The sequence below is a fragment of the Equus quagga genome, chromosome 19 (genome assembly GCF_021613505.1).
Source record: "Equus quagga isolate Etosha38 chromosome 19, UCLA_HA_Equagga_1.0, whole genome shotgun sequence".
In the NCBI taxonomy this organism is placed as follows: domain Eukaryota; kingdom Metazoa; phylum Chordata; class Mammalia; order Perissodactyla; family Equidae; genus Equus; species Equus quagga.
Genome location: NC_060285.1, coordinates 11,241,980 through 11,260,787, shown reverse-complemented (window position 1 = coordinate 11,260,787; position 18,808 = coordinate 11,241,980). Strand labels below are relative to the sequence as shown.

Sequence of the window (18,808 nt, the reverse complement as noted above, 5' to 3'; positions counted from 1 at the left end):
GGGCAGATGTCCTTCCCCAGGGACACAAGCCACACCTTGGATACATACGTTGACACTGCCCCATGGGCTAACAAACCCAAAGAAATGGAGGCCGAGATCCCTGAGCTCACCTCCAGGGGGCGCAGTCACATGGTCTGCAATGTGAACGGCACCAAGGAGTAATACGAACCTTGGCTGGGGGGTTGGGGGGGGGGCTTCCTGGAGTGGGTGTCATTTAAGTCATCACTAAGGGAGTGAAAATCTGTCTGTGATTCACCATTTCAGAGACACTGCCTAGTGTGAACACTGGTTTGACCCTCAGTGTTTAAAAACAATCTGACGTGAAAGACCTCAATGGCGCCCACAGGGGTCTGTGTCAGCACACCTGGACCAGGCCAGAGCAACGGCCCCCACCAGCGTCTCAGTCTCCGGAGAGGTCCTTCCTCTCACCAGGATGCCCCCAGAGCCCACCAGCCTTGAACACAGATGAGATGCCTGGAACGCTGTCTTGCAACCATGAGGTGACTTTCTTGAGGGCGAGAGGCCAACATTCTTACTAGAATGGTGAAGTGGAAGGTGGAAGGAGCCTGGATCCTCGAAGACACCATTGGGCCACCACACCAGTTCCAGAACACCACCTCCCGGCCTCGTGTTAAATGAGAAAAACAACCTCCGTCTATTTAAGCCGGATTTCCTGTTAACTGTGGATGAAAGCATTTCTCCCTGATACACCCATTGCTGTTAAGGGCAAATGCGTATATATGGGATTGTGCTTTGGAAGCTGGGAACCAACAGAAACATTTCAGGTGACATTTGCTCGTCAATTAAATATGAAATTAATTTAAAAAATAAATAAGTAAAAATAAAAAAAATAAAAATCTGACTTAGCCATATTCTAAAATGTTGAGATTTCATATAAAAGTTCATATTTTCGGTCTCTCCAGTAAAAGCAAGTCTGGCCATGTTGGGTCACCACTTCACAGGGTGGCCGTGGGCTGGAGCCCGCTCCAATGACCCCTGTAGAGGCTCGTGCCTTCCTGCCCCTGCTTGCTGGGTCGCAGCCCCCTGCGTCTCTGCCTTGCCTGCCCAGAGTGCACGATTCTCCCACAGGCCTGAGGGCAGGGACAGCCGGGATGACCACTCCCAGGTGACCAGAGGACACTGAGGCTCAGAGGGGCAGAGTGGGACCGGAACCGTCGGGAATCGTTCTGCTTCCCCGAGCCCTGAAGAGTGGTGTCCCAGCCACAGGGAACGGCATGAGCAGACACAACACTCTTCAGGGAGCAGAAAGGGGGACGTGAGGCTGAGACTAAATGGTGACAGTGGTGACACCGCCCTGGCTGCCATTACGCCTGTGGCCCTGAGCCGTCTGAGCCATCCGCAGAACTCTGGGAGGGTGATTTTTAGGCCAGACTCTGTCTTCGAGTAACTCAGTGGCTTTGGGCAACTTGCTTGAGTCTTGAGTTTCACTTCTACAAAATGGGGGTAATGACGGCCACCACTCCCAGCACAGGGACGGTGTTGGAGAAACACACTCGTGTGTGCGAGGAGGGCAGCATCGCCCTCTCGAGAAAAGGAGGGGTGGTTGTTACCTAGATTACTAAGGACCCCTCTTTGCGTCTCAACCACCCTCACAGCCACTGTCCCCCCACAAGAGGGGGATGTCCTCCAACAGTCCCCTTCACTCCTCCCGGCTCATCCTTGGCTCCCCAGCCCCCTCCTCCTGCCTCGTTCGAGACTCCTCTCCTCCAGCACCCTGGCTGCTGCCCACCCCTCACCCCCATCCTCCCCTGCCCTCAAGGGGCCCAGCCAGCCAGCTCCAGAGCCAGGGAGAGCTCTCAGGATGACCCACTCATCGGGCCCCTGGACTCTGCCCTCGCTCCCTCACTCTTCTCACACCAGCCTTGCCGCTCCTGTCCCCTCAGCCAGACACGCTCTTCCCCAGGGCCTGCCGGCTCCCTGCTGGCTCCCTGCCTCTTCTCCAGGTCTCGGCGGCGAGGCCTTCCCTGAGCGTCTTGTTTAACATATAATGCCCTCCCCACACTGGCCACTTCCAGCCCCCTTCCCTGCTTCATTCTTCTGCTTAGCACCTATCACCAGCCAACATACTCCATATATTGCCTATTTATCTTGCTTGGGGTCTGTTTGTCTCCACTAGAATGCAGGCGCCACAAAAGCAGGAGATTCAATCTTTTCTTCACCCACGGATCCTCAGCACACACAACTGACAAAGTGGGGCTCCATAAGTGTTTAATGAATTCAATTGTCCGGTGTACCACCTTGGGTTGGCTTCAGGTTTTACTGATTGCTGGGGGCTAGAGGTTGGGGCCCTACCCTGAGCTTCAAGCTCAAACCAAGTGCCCACCCAACCCCAGGCTCAGAGAGGTCAAGAAACTTTCTGAAGATCACACAGCCAGAAAGTGCTAGAGCCAGATACTGAACATGAGACTCTCTACTCCCTGTTTTGCTTACAGTAATTGGGACTGAGCAGGAAGCTCATTATCTTTGTTACAAAGCTGTGTTTTTGCCTGTTCCATCTTGGGCTGGAATGATCTGTTCAGGTGCTGTCTCTCCCTGGTCAATGGGCTCCTCATCTCAGAAAGAGCCATTTATTCATGTTACCATCTCCCAGTGCCCAGGGCAGGCCTGGCATATACCAGGCACATACGAATGTGTGAGTGAATTAGTGAATGAAGATGCTCTGTAGTGGCTGGTGGAGTCAGACACACCAGCGTTTTAGTCTTGGCTCTGCCACTTGCTAGCTGTGTGACACTGGCGAGCTGGTTAGTTTTTCTGATCCTCAGTTGCTCTGAAATGAGGATCTTGGTACTTAATCCTTCAGGTTACTATGTCCTTATGAATGTAAAGATTCCGGAATAGGAGCTGGCACATAGACAGTGCAGAGTAAACGTTAGGTCAAAAAAAAGGGGCAGATTAAAAAAAGGGGAGAACTGTGCATTTTGTGAGTGAGCTCCGCCTCAGTGGGAGTGTGCGAATGGAGGCTGAAAACCCCTGGGTATTTCATTTCGCCCTCACAGGTACTATTACTCTCCCCGTTTTACAGATAAGATAACTGAGGCACAGAGTCTGGGCTAAAGACAGCTGAGGGGACTGCGGCGGGAACGAACAGACGGGAAAGATGTCAGAAGGAGCCAGACCCCAGCGCCAGCCCGCTCACGCCCCCCGGGGACCCTGACCCGGCTGCTCAGGCTAAACGTGCGGCTGGACCCGCGCTCAGAGGCCGCCGGGCGCCGCCCGCCTCCGCCCCGCCCCCTGGCCTCGGGCTGTCCAATCCCGCAGCCTTCATGTAAATGAGGCACCTGGAGCGAGCCTATGCGAGCGCGGCAGGGGCGTGGCCTGCGACCTCCCCCGGGCAGTGTTCTGATTCATTGTTAAAATAACGAGGCCGTGACCCAGGCACCCCGACCCAGCACCGCCTGTGTGGGGACACCCGAGCCGAGGTTCGTACTGCGTACCGGAGTCGGGGGGGCGCACGTTAGAGGGGAAGGTGGAGGGGTGAGGGACGCGGGGAGGGACTGGCCGACTGGATGGATGGAGAGAGGTCCAGGGGTCCATTCTCCGGGCGGGGCATGCGTGTCCGCTGAAGGTTTTTCATTGTTGTAGCCACACCTAAAGTGCATTTTAGAGAAGGATTTGCCCGTTGGTTGGGGTGGGGAGGAGGAAGTGGGAGCAGTGAGGGGCTCGTGGAATAGAGCCCCCTACACCTTCCCCCAGGGAAATGAGCGGCATTCTCTCTACGAGGCGTTGCTCCTTTATATGGCCGCACCCGGAAAGAAGCACCCGGGCTGGGGGGGACGGACGCGCGCCCCCTCCACTAGAAGGAGGCAACGACTGGGGGAGATGACAGCCCAGGGAGGATCGGAGACCCCGGGGCCGCTGAGGGGCCGGTGGGCGCACTCTCACACACTCCACTTGCCCTGCCGCCTCCCCAGGTCTGATGGTGGGTGGAGGAGCCAGGAACCCTCGCCCTGGCTGCCCCAGGGGAGGATGTGAGATTCCCCAGCTCTGGCCCTAGATTGGCAACAAAGCCTTGGTCCTCCAGGGCTCTTTGGAGGAAACTCACCAGGTGAAGACAAGTGTGTGCAGGTGACCTGGGGGCACCTGGAGATGAATGTGAGTTTGTGGATATGGGTTCTTCCCACTCCCACACCCCTCCCGGGGCTCTGCATGGACGCGGACGAGGAGGCATCTTCATGTCACTCCTCTGTCCAGGCTTCCTCCGCAGGGCACAGTGTCGGAGCCCTGGGTGGCGCCCAGAAAGGAGAGCCCTGTGCTCAAGTCAGACCCCAGGGTTTCTCTTGGGCTCAGGTCCACCACGCACTTGCCGTGTGACCTTAGGTCGTTCACTTTCCTTCATGACTTTGTCCTCAACTCCTGAAACACCTAGCTGGCCTTCTGCTTCACGCCCAGTGTTTCCCACGGGACCTGTGTGAGTTGGCAGCGTGGTCCAGCGCCCCTCGCTTCTCCCTCCGAGAGGCCGGGGAGGCACACAGATCTGGGTGTGAATCCGGTTCAGCCACTGGGACCTAGAGCAAGTTTGGGAACCTCTGTGTGCCTCAGTTGGCTCATCTGAAATTGGCGTTATTTTTGCTTCCAATGCAGGAAAACTGTAAGGCGAGGGCGCTCAAGCTTTGGGGGGCGCCGGAATCACCTAGGGGACTCGGAATCACCTAGGGCACTCGTTTCGGATGCAGGCCCCCAGGCCTCCCCTCCAGAGATTCTGCCTGGGTGGGTCTGGGGAGGGAACTGGGAATACGCGTTTTCTGAACAGCGCCGCTGAGTCTCATCAGAGTCCTCAGAACACACTTTGAGCAACGCAGCAGTGACGACTAGAAGTCACATGTCAAATGCTTGGCAGAGGGCCTGGTGCTTATTGGTGCTTAATGAGTGTTTGTTGAGCGAATAAATGAACAGATGAATGAATGGATGGATAACCTTATTTCCTTGGCCTTTGTCTGTCCGGGGCAAGCTGGGGCTGGGGTCCAGGTGGGCTGCAGGCCAGTCACCTGCTCCTTGCCTCCCCCCCATTCTTCCTAGGCCCCATCACTGGATTGCAGGAGCTGCCCTGGCCTGACTCAGCCAATATGGAGGAGGTGGCTGAGAATGCCCCCCGTGAACACTTTGAGGCCAACGCGCTTGCCCAGAGCTGCTGTCTAAACTGCTTCCACCCTGAGGAGGCCCACAGCCCAAGGCACCAGGTGGGCCGGCTTTCCTGAGTGGTCGGGTGGTTTGGGATGGGGAGTCCTTGATGGGATGGGGAGTCCTTCATGGGATGGGGAGTCCTTCATGGGCTGGGGCCTGGCTGGGCCACTAACTTGCACTTGAACCCAGACACTGGGCTTCCCCCTGGGCGGAGCCTCCGTTTTCCCATCTGTGCAATGACCTGGTGGGACCATGTTAACGTTTCCCAACACCAGTCATTCTCCTCCTGCTTTTAGGATTTTTCTCGCCATAGCCTCATGTAATCTCTTACCTACCTTATTGTTCTCTAAAGCAACACACTTTTTTCACTTATACTAAACCAAAACTTTGCATGACCACCACAAATAGAAAGCTAGGATCATATCCTTTATATGGAAGGTTAAAAAGAAAGAAAGAAAAAGAAAAAAACCCAGAAATGTCATTAAATTCTAACTTGAGAGTGTTGTCGGCTGAAGTCTCTGAGCCTGAGTCTGGCTGTCTCTTTGTTAGAAAGGCACATTGGCAGGCGCTAGAGACTGCACCCACTGGAGACTTTATCCTTGAAGGTATTGAAGGCGTGAGAGGGGAGGTGATCTTCACTTTGTGATCGAGCTGGTCTTAGGCCAAGCGCCAGCACATAAACCCAGAGCGCCTGGTACACAGGCTGTGAGAAGCGCGGGACCCGGGGATCTCCATGGCCCTTCCAGCCTTGCCTCCTATGGCTCTGTCATTCCCAGAGGGTCCTGAGGCTCCTCTGGAGCCTGGCAGCCAGCTCCAAACAGGGCATTAGTCTCCAAGAGGTGGTCGTTGTAAGGGAGTTGCCGTTCAGCTTTGGAGCCAGGCCGGCTGGAGTTCCAGTCCTAGATTTGGTACTGACCTGCTGTGTGACCTTGGTTCACTTGACCTCTCTGGCTTCATTCTCCTAATGGGTAAAGTGGGGCAACAAGGCTTCTCGCTCAGGGCGTCTGGCACTGCTCAGCCCAAGTCACATGTGGCTAATTCAATACAGGCTAGTTTCCTCTCTCTCCTTCCCAACCAGAAAAGTAAACCTGGGTGATGCCTTTCTACCTGTCTTGATGCCTCCAGTAACAGCTCCCTTCCTGCACCCCAAGTTTGGGGAACAGCTGGCTGAAAGCCCCAACAGGCTGGCTCCCATGCTGTGACCTCCTCCCAGTGGGGGGAGATGGCAAGCATGAAACAGCAGGAGAAACTGGGATTCAAACGCTCTGAGTTCCAGTCTTGGTCCCACGACCTCCCAGCTGAGACCTTGGGCCAGCTCGTGTGTTCATACATATTGAATAGGTGCTTAAAATGTGCCAGGCATTATGCTAGATGTCGGGGAAATAGTGATAAATAAAACAGACACAGTCCCTCAATCACAGGGCTTATAGTTTGGCAAGAGAAATGGAGACTAAGAAAGTAATCATGCAAAGAATAGCTTAATCATGCTTGTGATCCATGTTGTAATGGAACAGCAAGTGACATGAGGGTACCTGATAGGGCATCAGGATTGTTTCTCCAAGGAAATGACATTTCAGCTGCTTGGTAAAGGCTGTGGGGACATTGACCACTGAAGTTGGGGGAAGAGGAGAGGAAGAGAACAGCATGTGCAAAGGCCCTGATGCAGAAAGGAAGAGGCACATGGGAGGATGGAGAGAGGCCAGCGGGAGGGAGGGGCAGAGGAACTCTGGGACCGGGATGGAGAATAGTGTGGGTGTGGGTGTGGGTCTCACTGGGCCTTGTAGCCATGCTAAGGACTTTGGACTTTTTCCTGAGAGGCACAGGGAGCCAGTGCAGATTTTAAACAGGAGAGTGATGTGATCAGATCTGCATTTTCCAAAGTCACTCTGACTGCAGGGCGGAGGGTGGAGCACAGGGAGGGAGAGTGAGACCAGTGAGGAAAAGGTGCAATTCCTCTGGCCAGAGACGATGGAGACAAATGGATATGCTTCAGAACTGACTGACCAGGAGGATTTAAAGGGTCTGGTCCACTCAGTTACCAGATGCAAGGCTTGGCACATGGCTGACTTCTGAGTCATCTGAGGCCGGCTGCTTGGGAGGCGGGTCTGTTTGGAGCTGTTTGGGTGGTGAGTGACAGGCACCGAGGGACACACTGGAGATGGGGGCAGTTTTGTGACTGCAGAGGGGCACAGAAGCTCTCCGGTCACGAGGATCTGGCTCGGATCGAAGTCTTGCTCACGGATGAGCATTTCAAACATGTGCAGTCACAAAATCTGTGTGTTAAAACCTCCTGAACCTTGATGGCTGGTGCAGCTCCCAGCTGGATCCGTAATGACACCTGGGCACAAACCATCCCTGCGGGCCTGAAAAAGGTGTCTCCTGGGGCTGGAGCCATTCTGACGTTTTCTCCTACCCTAGAGTATGCAGAAGTGGCCCCAGGTCCCAGGGCAACCCTTCCCAGGAAGCTGGCTCCAGCTCCCCTGGGATCCTGGGCTCAGGATGCATCTCTGCTCTGCTCTCAGCTGAGACTCCCACAGGTGGGGGCGGGGGGAGGGGTTATCCCTGGAAATCATAGGTCCTGGACCAGGTCATGGTCAGGTTCTAGAAGGAGGGAGGAGAGCCAGGGGGGAGGGTCCTGCTGTATGCCAGGCACCCACATCCCTTTCCAGTGTATTTATTCTTAAGTGTAGTTAACATTCTATTGATTTAACACTAATAAAACTCTATTTAATGCTTTTACATTATTATATTTAAGATGCACAGAACAGGCCCTTTACAAATATTAACTCATTTAATTCTTATAACACTCCTGGGAGGTGGGGCCTCTTATCGTCCCCAGTTTGCAGATGAGAAAACTAGGCCCAGAGAGGGAAGCCACGGGGCTGAGGTCACCCAGCTGGGAAGTGGAGGTGCCAGGATGGGGCCTGATGTCTGTCTGAGGCCAGAGCCCGTGCTGACCCGCCAGACAGGAAATCAGAGCTGAGGGCTGGCTCCTGGGCCTGGTCACGCAGTGGTGGGTAGGGACCGACCTGGGGGTGAGAGCAGGGAGGAGCGGCCGTGACAGGGTCGGGTCCTGCTGGGCCCAGCTGGGCTGGGACCCCTTGGTGATGCCCAGCGAGCTTCTCCCTCCCCAGTCACGCGGCAAGGTCCCCAGGGCGGCCGAGGCGCCAGGCCGGGCTGTGGATCTGACACCTCCCGCTGCCACACTCTGATCAGAATCTGGCCCCTGGGCAGGGGCGGAAGGAACCCAGACGGGCCTCCTGTCGCTTGGATGGCCCTGCAGACACCCCGGCCCCACGCCTTGGTTCTGCCCGGGTCCTGCCAGCGACGGCCTGCTTGGAGCCTGGAAGGTCTGTGCCCACTGGGGCTGTGGCCGCAGCACTGGGCTCTGGGCTCCAGGGTCCCCGGGGAGCCGTGCCCAGGCCCCGCCCGTGGCGGCTCTCAGGTGAGCCTGGGGATCGGGTTCCTGAGGCTGGGTGTCCTGCATTGTTCTTGGCCGGCCCGGCCCATGAAACAGTAATGAGGGGCCCCTGCTCCCACGCCGGCCCCTCTAAGGTTTCCGCTGCCTCGGCCGCCGCCTCCTCGGCCCGGAGTCGGGGCCTGGGAGGGCGGCTGTGCGGGGGCCGAACGAGCCCCCCGGGGACGAGGGTGCTGACAGCCGCCAGCGCCACCGCTGGAGCCCGCCGCCCAGGTAACCTGAGAGGAGGCGGGGTGCGGGTGCTGTGGCCGCCGTCTCCCACCGCCGGGGAGGGCCCTGCCACCCAGGAGCCGGGGAGGGGTGGGGGGCCTGCCTGGGGGCCAGCAGCTGTTCCCCCTGGGTGAGCCTGGCACCAGGCACCTGCCTTCACAGGTGTGGCCTTGCTCAGGGCAGGAGGGACAGAGGCCACAGTCGGCTCAGGGCCCCTGCCCCACCCTGGGGCCCTGACCCTCCAGCCCTTGAGCCCCCCCCTTCAGTAGGCTCTCCCTTCCTCCAGGCTCTTATTTTCCCATCTGCTCCTCCTCCCTCAGACCTCCTTCACTCTCCAGGCCGGCTTACCCTCCCTGCTCCCTGCCCCCCTCACCCCGGTCTTCTAGCTACAGAAGACCTTTCTGGGTCCTTTTGTGCACTTCCCAGCCTCAGGCACACACACACATATGCACCGACACACACATATGAATAAACCGACAGGGACTTACGCGAACGTGTGTGTGAGTGCACCCACCCAGCTTGCACACATGTGCATGCGTGTGCACCCACGCACACACACAGGCCTTTATACACACACGTACCTGGCCACACGTGTGCAGGCACACTCTGTACCTCTGCCAGCGCCCGGCTTGGGGCCCCAGGGGCGCTTCCAGCCTGATGGACAGCTCTCCTTGAGCAGCATGAGATCCCCGGAGGAGATCCCAGGAGGAGATGCGGGAGACTGGCGCACATGGCCTGGTGGGGGAGGGGCTGCGCAGGGGGAGGGAAGCCCCGACGTGGGCCACGAGCTGCCTCCTCTCTCCAACTCTGTCCCAGGAGCCCCAGAGCCCTCTAAGTGCCGAGGTGCCCTACTGCGACCTGCCCCACCGGCCGCCTGCCTCTGAGGACCTGCTCGGCGCCTCGACCTCCGGCTGCCAGTCTGCAGTGGGCCTGGGCCTTGGGCCAGGGCCTGAGAGGTAGGTAGAACCCCGGGACCTGGGAGGGGCTCCCTGGGGTAGGATGGCCTCACCCACCGCACCCCACGCCCCTTCATGATGGCAGCATCTGTCTGCGATGGCTGCTGTCATGGGTCACATGGTCGGTCCCCATGACCTGGGTACACGCAGGCAGAGGGCACGGTCCTCCGGCCTCGCTCAGCTTTGCTCCCGGGTGTGGGGCAGCCGAGCACCCACGCTGCAGGGGGCATGGCCCACAGCCCACTCACGTTTCCTTCTTCCCTTTGCACTGCTCGAAAAGATTCAACAGTCTCGGCCCCAGGGGCACCTGCCATCACCCACCCCTCTGACCGTGCACTGCTCCGGGCTCTGGGATTCCTTCGACCCCCAGGCCCGAGCTGAACTGAAGCCCCCTGGGGGGCCCTGGTGCCTTGGGAGGGAATGACTGAGGGTCTGGAAACCTGGGGTCCAGCTTCAGCTCCATCCCTGATGCTATGAGATATTCCCTGTTTTTGTGCCTCAGTTCTCCTGTTTAAAAAATAAGAGGGATTGAATCAAGTCATCACTGCTTTGGAAATATGTGCTCCACACAAGTAGGCATTATTAAAAAAAAAACACACAATAGTCTGCCATCAAATATGTTTCAGGAAGTTTGGAATAAACAAAGTTAAATACTGTATCTTGCAGGACTTGTCAGAGCCTTGAGGTTGCTACCATGCATTACGCTCTTGGGTGGGGGAGGTAGGAGAGGTATGTAGTGTGTCCCAAATTTATTTGACCACAGACCTCTTTTTCAGGGTCGTCACCCATTTCGGTCTTATAGTCCAGTCTGTGGGTCACTCTTTAGGGATACCGCCAGCTCTAGGCCTACTTGGGTCTGTGGCCATCCCGACTGGCTTCTCTAAAGCAGGGTTCTCTGTAGCTGCCTCCCTTGGGATCCGGGCTGGTGGCCCTGTCACTGCCTCTGGAGCTTGGCTACCTCTCAAAGCCCCCCCACTAACCCAGCACAATTCTGTCTTCTTAGTCGCACTGTACTTGGAGTCTGCACTCCTGCTCCAGCGACAAAGCATTGAGGGTGGGGCCACAGCCCTGGTTCACAACACAGCTCTGCCCTTTCCTGGCTCTGCAACCTTGTCCGGCTCTTGACCTCTCTGAGCCTCAGTTTCTTTATCTGTAAAGTGGGAATCTTACACTCGCTTCAAAGGGAGGCTGTTGTAGCTACATGAGGCAGCCCCGGTAAAGGGCCCAGCATGGCACGGAGAGCCGTCGGTGCTGGCTCCACCGTCACTCCAACGTGCAGGTTCCGGGCTCCTGTGTGAGCTGTGTGTGCCCTGGGGGAGGTGGGGATGTTACTTAATTCCCACTATTTTGGGGAAGAAGTCACGGGTCTGTCTCCTCTCCCAGGGGCCCTGCAGGTCTCCCCACAGAGGGCCCCACAGCCGCCCCCAGGAGCGGGAGCCGGGAGGCCGAGGCAGTACCCTATCTGGAGGGCCCGGCCTCCCACCTGTGCCACGGCTTCGACAGTGGCCCTGACTCTCGCACCGGCTCTGGCCCTGACCGTGACGCCCCTGATGGTACCAGCGACGTGTCCTCTGTGGTGAGCTGGGCGTGGGAGGCCGGGGCAAGAGCGGGTCGCCCCTCCGTGCCAGCCCCGGAGCCCCACCCAGACTGCAGACAAGGCTGAGCCTCTCATGCCAGGGAACTGGCCCAGGTCCGCTAGAGACTTAGCCAGCACCTCGGGCCCCCCAAACCACCCCCCTGGGAGGGGCAGGGGGCTCTGCAGGGCCAGCCCAGGAGGGCGATGGGGGCCTGGCTGTGAAAAGACGGAGGAAGGAGTTTCAGTTGGGAGGGAGCTCCGGGTGAATCACCAATGGGCCCAGGCTGCCCAAAACTCTCAGGTCACAGAGGGCCCGGATGTTGGGCATGGTGTCCGGAGCAAGAATGGGACTGGCCCTGGTCACCTAATGCTGAACCCCATGACCAGTGACCAGCCCTGGCACTGATCTCCGAGGGACAGAGGAAAGCGAGCAGGCTGGGGGCCTGGCAAGGGCTGGGAGCCATTTAGCCGGGAGAAGAGGACAGACTCAGGAGAACTTCCTGGGGTATTCAGTCCTCAAAGGGCTGTCATGGGGTAGAAGAGGCAGCCTGTCCCTGTGACCCCCGGGGGAAGTGACGGGAAGTGAAGGGCCAGGGGCCAGGGGCTCAGGAAGGCGCCCCACCCCGGTCTGAGGTAGAGACTTTTATGGCTCTGTTTTGGAGCAAAACAACTGAGGCTCAGAGAAGGGAAGCAACTTATCTGAGGCCACACGTCTGGGCAGTGGTGGGGCGAGGTTTGAACCCACTTCCTGGACACTGGGGGTGTCTCTGGGGCAGGGGCTGCTATGCCAGGGCCCTCCTACCACATGAATTCCGCCTGCCATGGGTTCAGGTCCCCTCCCATATAAACCATTTCCCAGCCGTGTGACTTTGGGCGCGTTCTCAGCTCCCGCCGACACGCCTGCCTCGCAGGGTCGGTGGACAACTAGCGAGTTAACACCTGCGGAGAGCCCAGCACAGGGCTGGGTGCACAGCAGGTGCTCTTTCAATGTCAGTTCCTTTCCCTTCTCTACCCATCCCATGGTGGGAGCGCAGGCCTGGGGCTTTCTTTTTACCCTCCAAACACGCTTTCTCTTCCCTTCCCTGGCAGGACTGGGACACCGTCGAGAGGTGGGAGGCAGTCCCCAGCTGGGACAAGCTCACCGTGATGATCCCGCGGAAGCCGCAGGAGGGGCCCAGAGCTGACAGCGCCCGAAGGGCTCCATCAGTTCTCAACCGGTCCCCTGTGGGAGGAGACACTGCAGGCCAGAAAAAGGAGGGTGAGTCCTTCTGCCAGGCCAGGTTGGTCCCTGTGACCACAGTGTGGTGATGGTGAGGGGCCTGAAGCCCAGAGAGCCATCTCACTGGCCATCTGGGCCCCTGAGCACGTCTTACTTTGGTAGCTCAAGTCTTAATAATAGTAACAGTTCCCATAGAATTATGGAACAGCCATGATGTGCCATGCAACCTGCTTTAAATACATCATCTCGCAATTGGGGGGTTAAGATCTTGAGGTTGCAAGTGACAGAAACTGGCTGAGTAAAAAGTCTAGGGGGATGTGACTTCAGGTATGGCTGGATCCAGGTGTTCAAGCAGCATCAGAGATCTTGTCTCTGCTTTGCCTTCTTCTGTGTTGGCTTCATTCTCAGCCAAACCCTCCCCCGACAGTGGCATGATGAACAGCAGCAGTGCCAGGCTGTATCTCACCTGCTTATCAACTCCCAAGAAAGAGGCTACAATCTTCCCAAGAGATGTAGCTAAAGTTCCAGGAAGGGTTCTCCCTGGGGTCCAGCATGGGTCATATGTCCAACCTGGTGATCAAGAATGGGGTCAGCCCCTTGTGCAAACCTCATGGCCTAAGAGTAAGGGAGAGCAGATTGCCCAGAGAAAATCAAAGTGATGTTCCCACAGCAAAGGAAAAGGCTGCTGGTCAGTCCAAGCCCACAGATGCCCATGACACTGGTCAGCATCTTGCTAATATACAAGCCCAGTGTCCTCGGCCCAAGAGTTTGGGCCCTCCCTCACTACTGCACTGTGTTGCCTCCTGGTCTGTGTCTTTAGCATCATCAGGATTTGGAGATGTGGGGCCACGCCATCCATGTCCTAAGCCTGACGGGCAGTCCTGGCTTCCCCTGGCTCCTGTAGCATTCAGTCATCAAACATGCGAGCATTAACTGCATGTAAGACCTGGTGTGAGACACCCTGGGGGTTCAGGAGGAGTGAGACGTGGTCCCTGCCCAGAAAGCTCAGCAGCTAGTGAAGCAGACAGATGCGAGGTGATGAGCAAGAGCCCAGGACAGAGATGGGTGTGCTGTGCTGTGAGTGAAGGGCTGGGTGGGGCCGGGGGCAGAGGAGAAAGAGCCTCCTTCCAGCCGGGGAAGGACTCACAGAGGGCTGCCTTCTGGACCTGGCGCTCTGGCTGAAGAATCAGCCCGGGCAAAGGCTTGGAGGTGTGAGCAGGGGGTGTCCTGGTCATGTACAGTGTGAGCATAGATGGGAGTGGACAGTTGGGCCAGACCATGCTGGGCCTCAACGGTCTAGCCAAGGAGTTTGGACTTTCTTCTCTAAGTAGTGGGGAGCCATGGAAGGTTTTTGAGGTGGGGAGTGATGTAATTGGACCTGTGCCTTAGGAAGTTCACCAGGGAAAATGTGGGAAGGATGAATTGGAGCCGGGCGAGGCTGAGGGGTGAGAAACCAGTAGAAGGACTATTGCAGCCCCTGTCATGATCAAAGTTCAGGCTCGAATCACTGGCTGATGCTAAAGTCCTGGGTGAAAGGTTGTTGGGGAACAGGATACTGATATGGTCTCAAAGTATCAGCCCTCAGGTTGCACATGGATTACAGAGGGAAAGGCACCCTTAGGATGGGAAGATCCGGCAGACACCGCCTTGACCAAGTGGCCGCTCAGCCTCCCATTGTGGGGCAAAGTGGCCTCAGGTGCCCTCATGTGATGCACCGGGGAGGACCTGGTATCCTTTCTGAGTCTTCCTGCTCAAAATACGTCACCTGGGGCTGGTCCTGTAGCCAAGTGGTTAAAATTCGGCATGCTCTGCTTCAGCAGCCCGGGTTCGTGGGTTGGATCCCAGGCATAGACCTACTCCACTCATTGGCCATGCTGTGGAGGCATCCCACATACAAAATAGAGGAAGATTGGCACAGATATTAACTTGGGGCAAATCTTCCTCACCAAAAAAAAAAAAAAAAGCATCACCTGCGTCTAATCTCCAAAAAACATCAGACAAACCCAAATTGAGGGGCATTCTGCAAGATAGCTGACTGGACTCTTCATGAAAGGCAAAGAGCTGGGGAATTGTTCTCGAATAAAAGATGTTGCAGAGACAGGGAAGCGAAATGCCGTGTGTGATCCTGGTTTGGATTCAGGAGAGGAAAAGATCCAGTTGTTGGGGCAGCTGTGGCTGTGGGTGTGAGAGCTCTGAGCAAGAGTGTTAGAGAGTGGGAGTGCCCGGCCGAGGGTCAGGGCCTCTCTCCCCGGCCGTTCCTTCTCGCTCCCCTTTCCTGATGCCTCCTCCTCTGCTCGCCCTTCAAATATCGGATGCCCCAGAGCCCAGTTCTGGGCCCCCTTCTGTCCTCTGCCTGCACACTCAGCTGCTCGACTTTCAGTACTATCTGGAAAAATCGATGACTCCTGAGTCTACCCCTCTGGTCTTGATTTCTCCCCTGAACTCTAGTTCTTCTGGACTATGGACCTGTCCCCGGGGTGTAAGATAGCACCTTAAACTCACCCCAGCACTCTATTCCACTCATTTGATAGAACTTATTGAGCGCCTACTGTGTGCCAGGCTCTCCGAGTGCTGGAGAAACTGCAGTGAACAAGACGGACACGGAGCTGGCAGCCCAGGGGAGGGAAGGCACACAGGACACAGAGGAAAAGCTAGACCAGAGAGCGGTGACTGACGTGGAGAATCCGGACAGGAGGCTGTGAGGGCGAGTGGCCGGGTGGACAGCGAGGGCCTCTCTGGAGAGGTGACATTGCAGCCGAGATCTGGTTCAGAAGCAGGAGGAACAGCCGCTGCAGAGGGCCTAAGAAGGAGACAGAGGTGGCGGGTTCAAGGGGCAGAAGGCAAGTGGGGTGATGGAAGCGTGTGGAGCGTGGGAGAGGATGGAGAGGAGGATGTTGTGGGGGGCCACCCGTAACCTGACCCCCTTCCGGACCCGTTTCCCCTGCAGTCTGCTCTGTGTCACCATCTGTCCGGCAGCCCAGGCCCCAGATCCCCTGTTATTGTGACCCCTCTTTCCTCCCCCTTTATATCCAACCCTCAGCAGTTCTGGTCAGCGGTGCCTCCAAATCGCACCCCAAATCTGTCCCCTTCTTGCCACCTGTACCGCTACTCCAGGATATTGCGGGCACCCCCTCAACATCTCCCATTTCTGACCTGGTCTCTTTCGGTCGCCCCCAACCCCCCAGCAGCTGGAGCCATCTTTTAAAACCGTTAATCAGATCTTGACACCACCCACCCCCACCGCCTGCCCTATCAGGCCCCAGGTAGAGGGTGTGGGAAGTAGCAGTAACACAGGGTCGCCCCAGGGCACCAATGGCCTGATAGGCGGCGGGATTTTGTACTAAATACCTGCTTTCTTGCTCTTAAACACGGGGCAGTGGGCTAGGGGAGCCTCACTGTGTGACCTGCTCAATAAATGTCAGTCATCACTGTCTACCTGGTGGCAGGTTCCCAAATTGCAGCCAGGGGACCAGGGTCCGGGCAGAATTCCTCAACTCCAAGAGGCTAGGAACTCCTTGGCATCGCTCTGGGGGCTCCTCCTGGGGTGCCAGGCACACTCCATGGGGCAGGCTGTGCAGAGCGGAGCTGGCTGAGGGACAGGACACAGTGCCCTGGGACATCGGTAGAGACAGCCCCGTGTGCCCACTAAGGGGGCTGTAGGAGTGAAGTCGGACCCTGGGTGGGCTAGGCTCAAAGGGAGGTTTGAGTTGGGTGGGAGGGGAAGAAACCGGGGCTGGGGGCACTGACCCAGCTGCGGGCTCCTGGGACCGGTGGCAGCCCCGTCTCAGCCAGCTCCGTGCTCACGGGGTGGGGAAGACTCCAGCACGAGGCAGGACTCAGAGCAGGAGGGCGGCAGCACAGGGTTACTGAGCACTTAGGGTTTGCTAGGCCCGTTCCGGAGCCCAGGAGACGCGACGGAAAGCAAAAAGCTGAGGCCCTACCCACATGGAGCAAGGAGGCCAGTGGGGGCGGGGGGAGCCTTGCCAGCCTTGGGAAATCCCTGGATTTTATTCTAAGTGGATTTTATTCTAAGTCGGGACCCCCTGAAGTTTTTTCAACCTTTTATTCTGAAATAATTTTCGATTTATGAAAGAGTTGCCAGGAAAGTGCAGAGCGTTTCCATTTCACCCTCACCTGTGTTCCCCTCCGTTAACGTCTTACATAACCGTACCAAAATGAAGACCTGAACGTTAGTCCAATGCTAGTAACTAAACCAGACTTTGGGATTCCCCAGTCTTTCCACTAATGTCCCTTTTCTGGTCCAGGGCCCCATCCATGATCGTATGTTGCGTTTGTCACTGTGTCTCCTTGGTCTCCTCCAATCTGTGGTCGCTTTTCGGTCTCTCCTTGTAAGCACGGGCCATCTAACTAGGGGTATCTTGGAAAGGATCTCCCTGGATGGGACGATGACCTCGGTCCCAGAGGGCATATGTTGGGGGCTATTGCAACGACCCAGGGGAGAAATGAGGGTGGGGAAGGAGAAGGAGGCGGATGAGAGAAGCAGGCAGGTTTGGACCGCGTGGGGCATCGTCCATCAGGCAACAAGAACGCAAATTTTAAGCGCTGCCACGTGATAGGTTCCCGTTCCTTGCTAGGTGCTGGGAATATAGACTTCAGTGATGCCAGCTCAGAAGGTGGGAGGAGGCAGAAGTTTCAAAGGGGGAGGAGAGAGAATCTTAAACATGGCCTTTAATGAAGACAGTCATAGCTCCTTCAAGATGAGGCCACAAAACCCTTTACTTCTCTCCTGAAGCTGCAGCCCAGGGACATGCAAATAACTTATAGCCACCACATGCTCGGTGACCAAGTGACTGAGGGGGTTGGAGGGTGACACCACCATCATGGCGGCCCCTTCATGGGGATGGGAGTTGTGAAGGGGTCACTGTTTAATCCCTTAGACCAGGGCTTCTTAAACTGTATGTGCATGCAAATCACCTGGAGTCTTATTAACATGTGGGTTGTGATGCCCAGGGTGGGACCTGAGATTCTGCATTTCTAGCAAACTCCCAGGTGAGGCCAGTGCTGCCCGTTCACCAGAGGCTATGCCATCTCTGCACCCATCTCCCCCTCGTGGCGGCCCTGAGCGCACCCTCCGGGGCAGGGCCTCTGGGTACGAGGCACAGGAGCTTTCCAGAGCTATCCCCCATGGAAGAGGCTCCTGAGAAGAGACGGGAGAATTTCTGGGAATCCAGCTGCAGGAAGTAGAACTGCGAATGGAAAGTGGTTAGGTGGCTGCCTCCAGATCCACCTCTCCCTCTCTGGCGTCCCTGGGCTATTGTCAAAACTGCTCTCTACGAGCTTGCTAGTTCTCTGACTTGTCCATGGACCCCCAGACGATGTCACTTTCCAGCTCTGGAGTCCACTTCCCAGTGATTGAGTCAGCCTGGGTTTCAATTTCAAATTCCCAGCCTCAGTTTGAGAGAGGCGTCTGAATCCTCCAGTGTGCCTTGGTCAAGGGGGTGGAGTCACCTGCTAAGGACGGCAGGTCCTCTCAGAAGAGGGTGTAGGGTCTGCCCTAGTCCCCTGTCCCAGGGGACAAAGAAAGATAGGGTGTGAGAGCTGCCTGGACCTCTCCCTTTACCTTCAACCTCCCTCTGCCCTTTCCAGACACTGGCAGTGGGAGCCGAAGCGCTGGGCAGCACTGGGCGAAGCTCCGGGGAGAAAGCAGGTACTTCTCCTTGGAGCGGCATCAGCCAGCGCTAAACCCGGCTGCCTCTGGAACACCGCAGAGTGGACCTCGAAGTGCCACCTCGCAGGCTTCCTCTCTCCATCGTTCTGCCCAAAAGGACGTTGCCCAGGCTGCTTCCACACAATTCAATACCCCCCCAGCCTCCTCTCCCGCGAGAACCACCCAACGGGACAACCCCAGAACCTCATCCACCCAACAGGACGTCCCCAGGACCTCTTCCACACAGCGGAACACCCCCAGAGCATCCTCTCCCTCAAGAACCACCCAACGGGACAACCTTAGAACCTCGTCCACCCAACTAAACAATCCTCAAGTTTCCTCTCCCACCAAAGCCACCCAAGAAGACAACTCCAGAACCTCTTCTACCCAACAGGACAACCCTCAAACTTCTTTTCCTACGTGTACTCCCCAACGAGAAAACTCCAGAACATCCTGTGCCCAATCGGACAACCCCAGAGCCTCCTCTCCCAACCGACCCACTCAGAGGGAAAGCTCCAGAACACCCTGTGCCCAACGGGACAACCCAAGAGCCTCCTCT

At 56.9% G+C, this 18,808-nt stretch overlaps 1 protein-coding gene across 1 annotated transcript in view; it reads left to right on the top strand.

Moving 5' to 3' along the window:
- The first annotated feature begins 5,084 nt into the window (after window positions 1–5,084).
- Window positions 5,085–18,808, top strand: part of TRIOBP (TRIO and F-actin binding protein) — a 52,520-nt gene continuing 38,796 nt past the window's right edge. The window contains exons 1-5 of the mRNA XM_046646356.1: window positions 5,085–5,198; window positions 9,647–9,786; window positions 11,170–11,362; window positions 12,452–12,620; window positions 18,189–18,807. Of these exons, the coding sequence (XP_046502312.1) occupies window positions 5,085–5,198; window positions 9,647–9,786; window positions 11,170–11,362; window positions 12,452–12,620; window positions 18,189–18,807 (1,235 nt within the window). The remainder of the gene's footprint in view (window positions 5,199–9,646; window positions 9,787–11,169; window positions 11,363–12,451; window positions 12,621–18,188; window position 18,808) is intronic.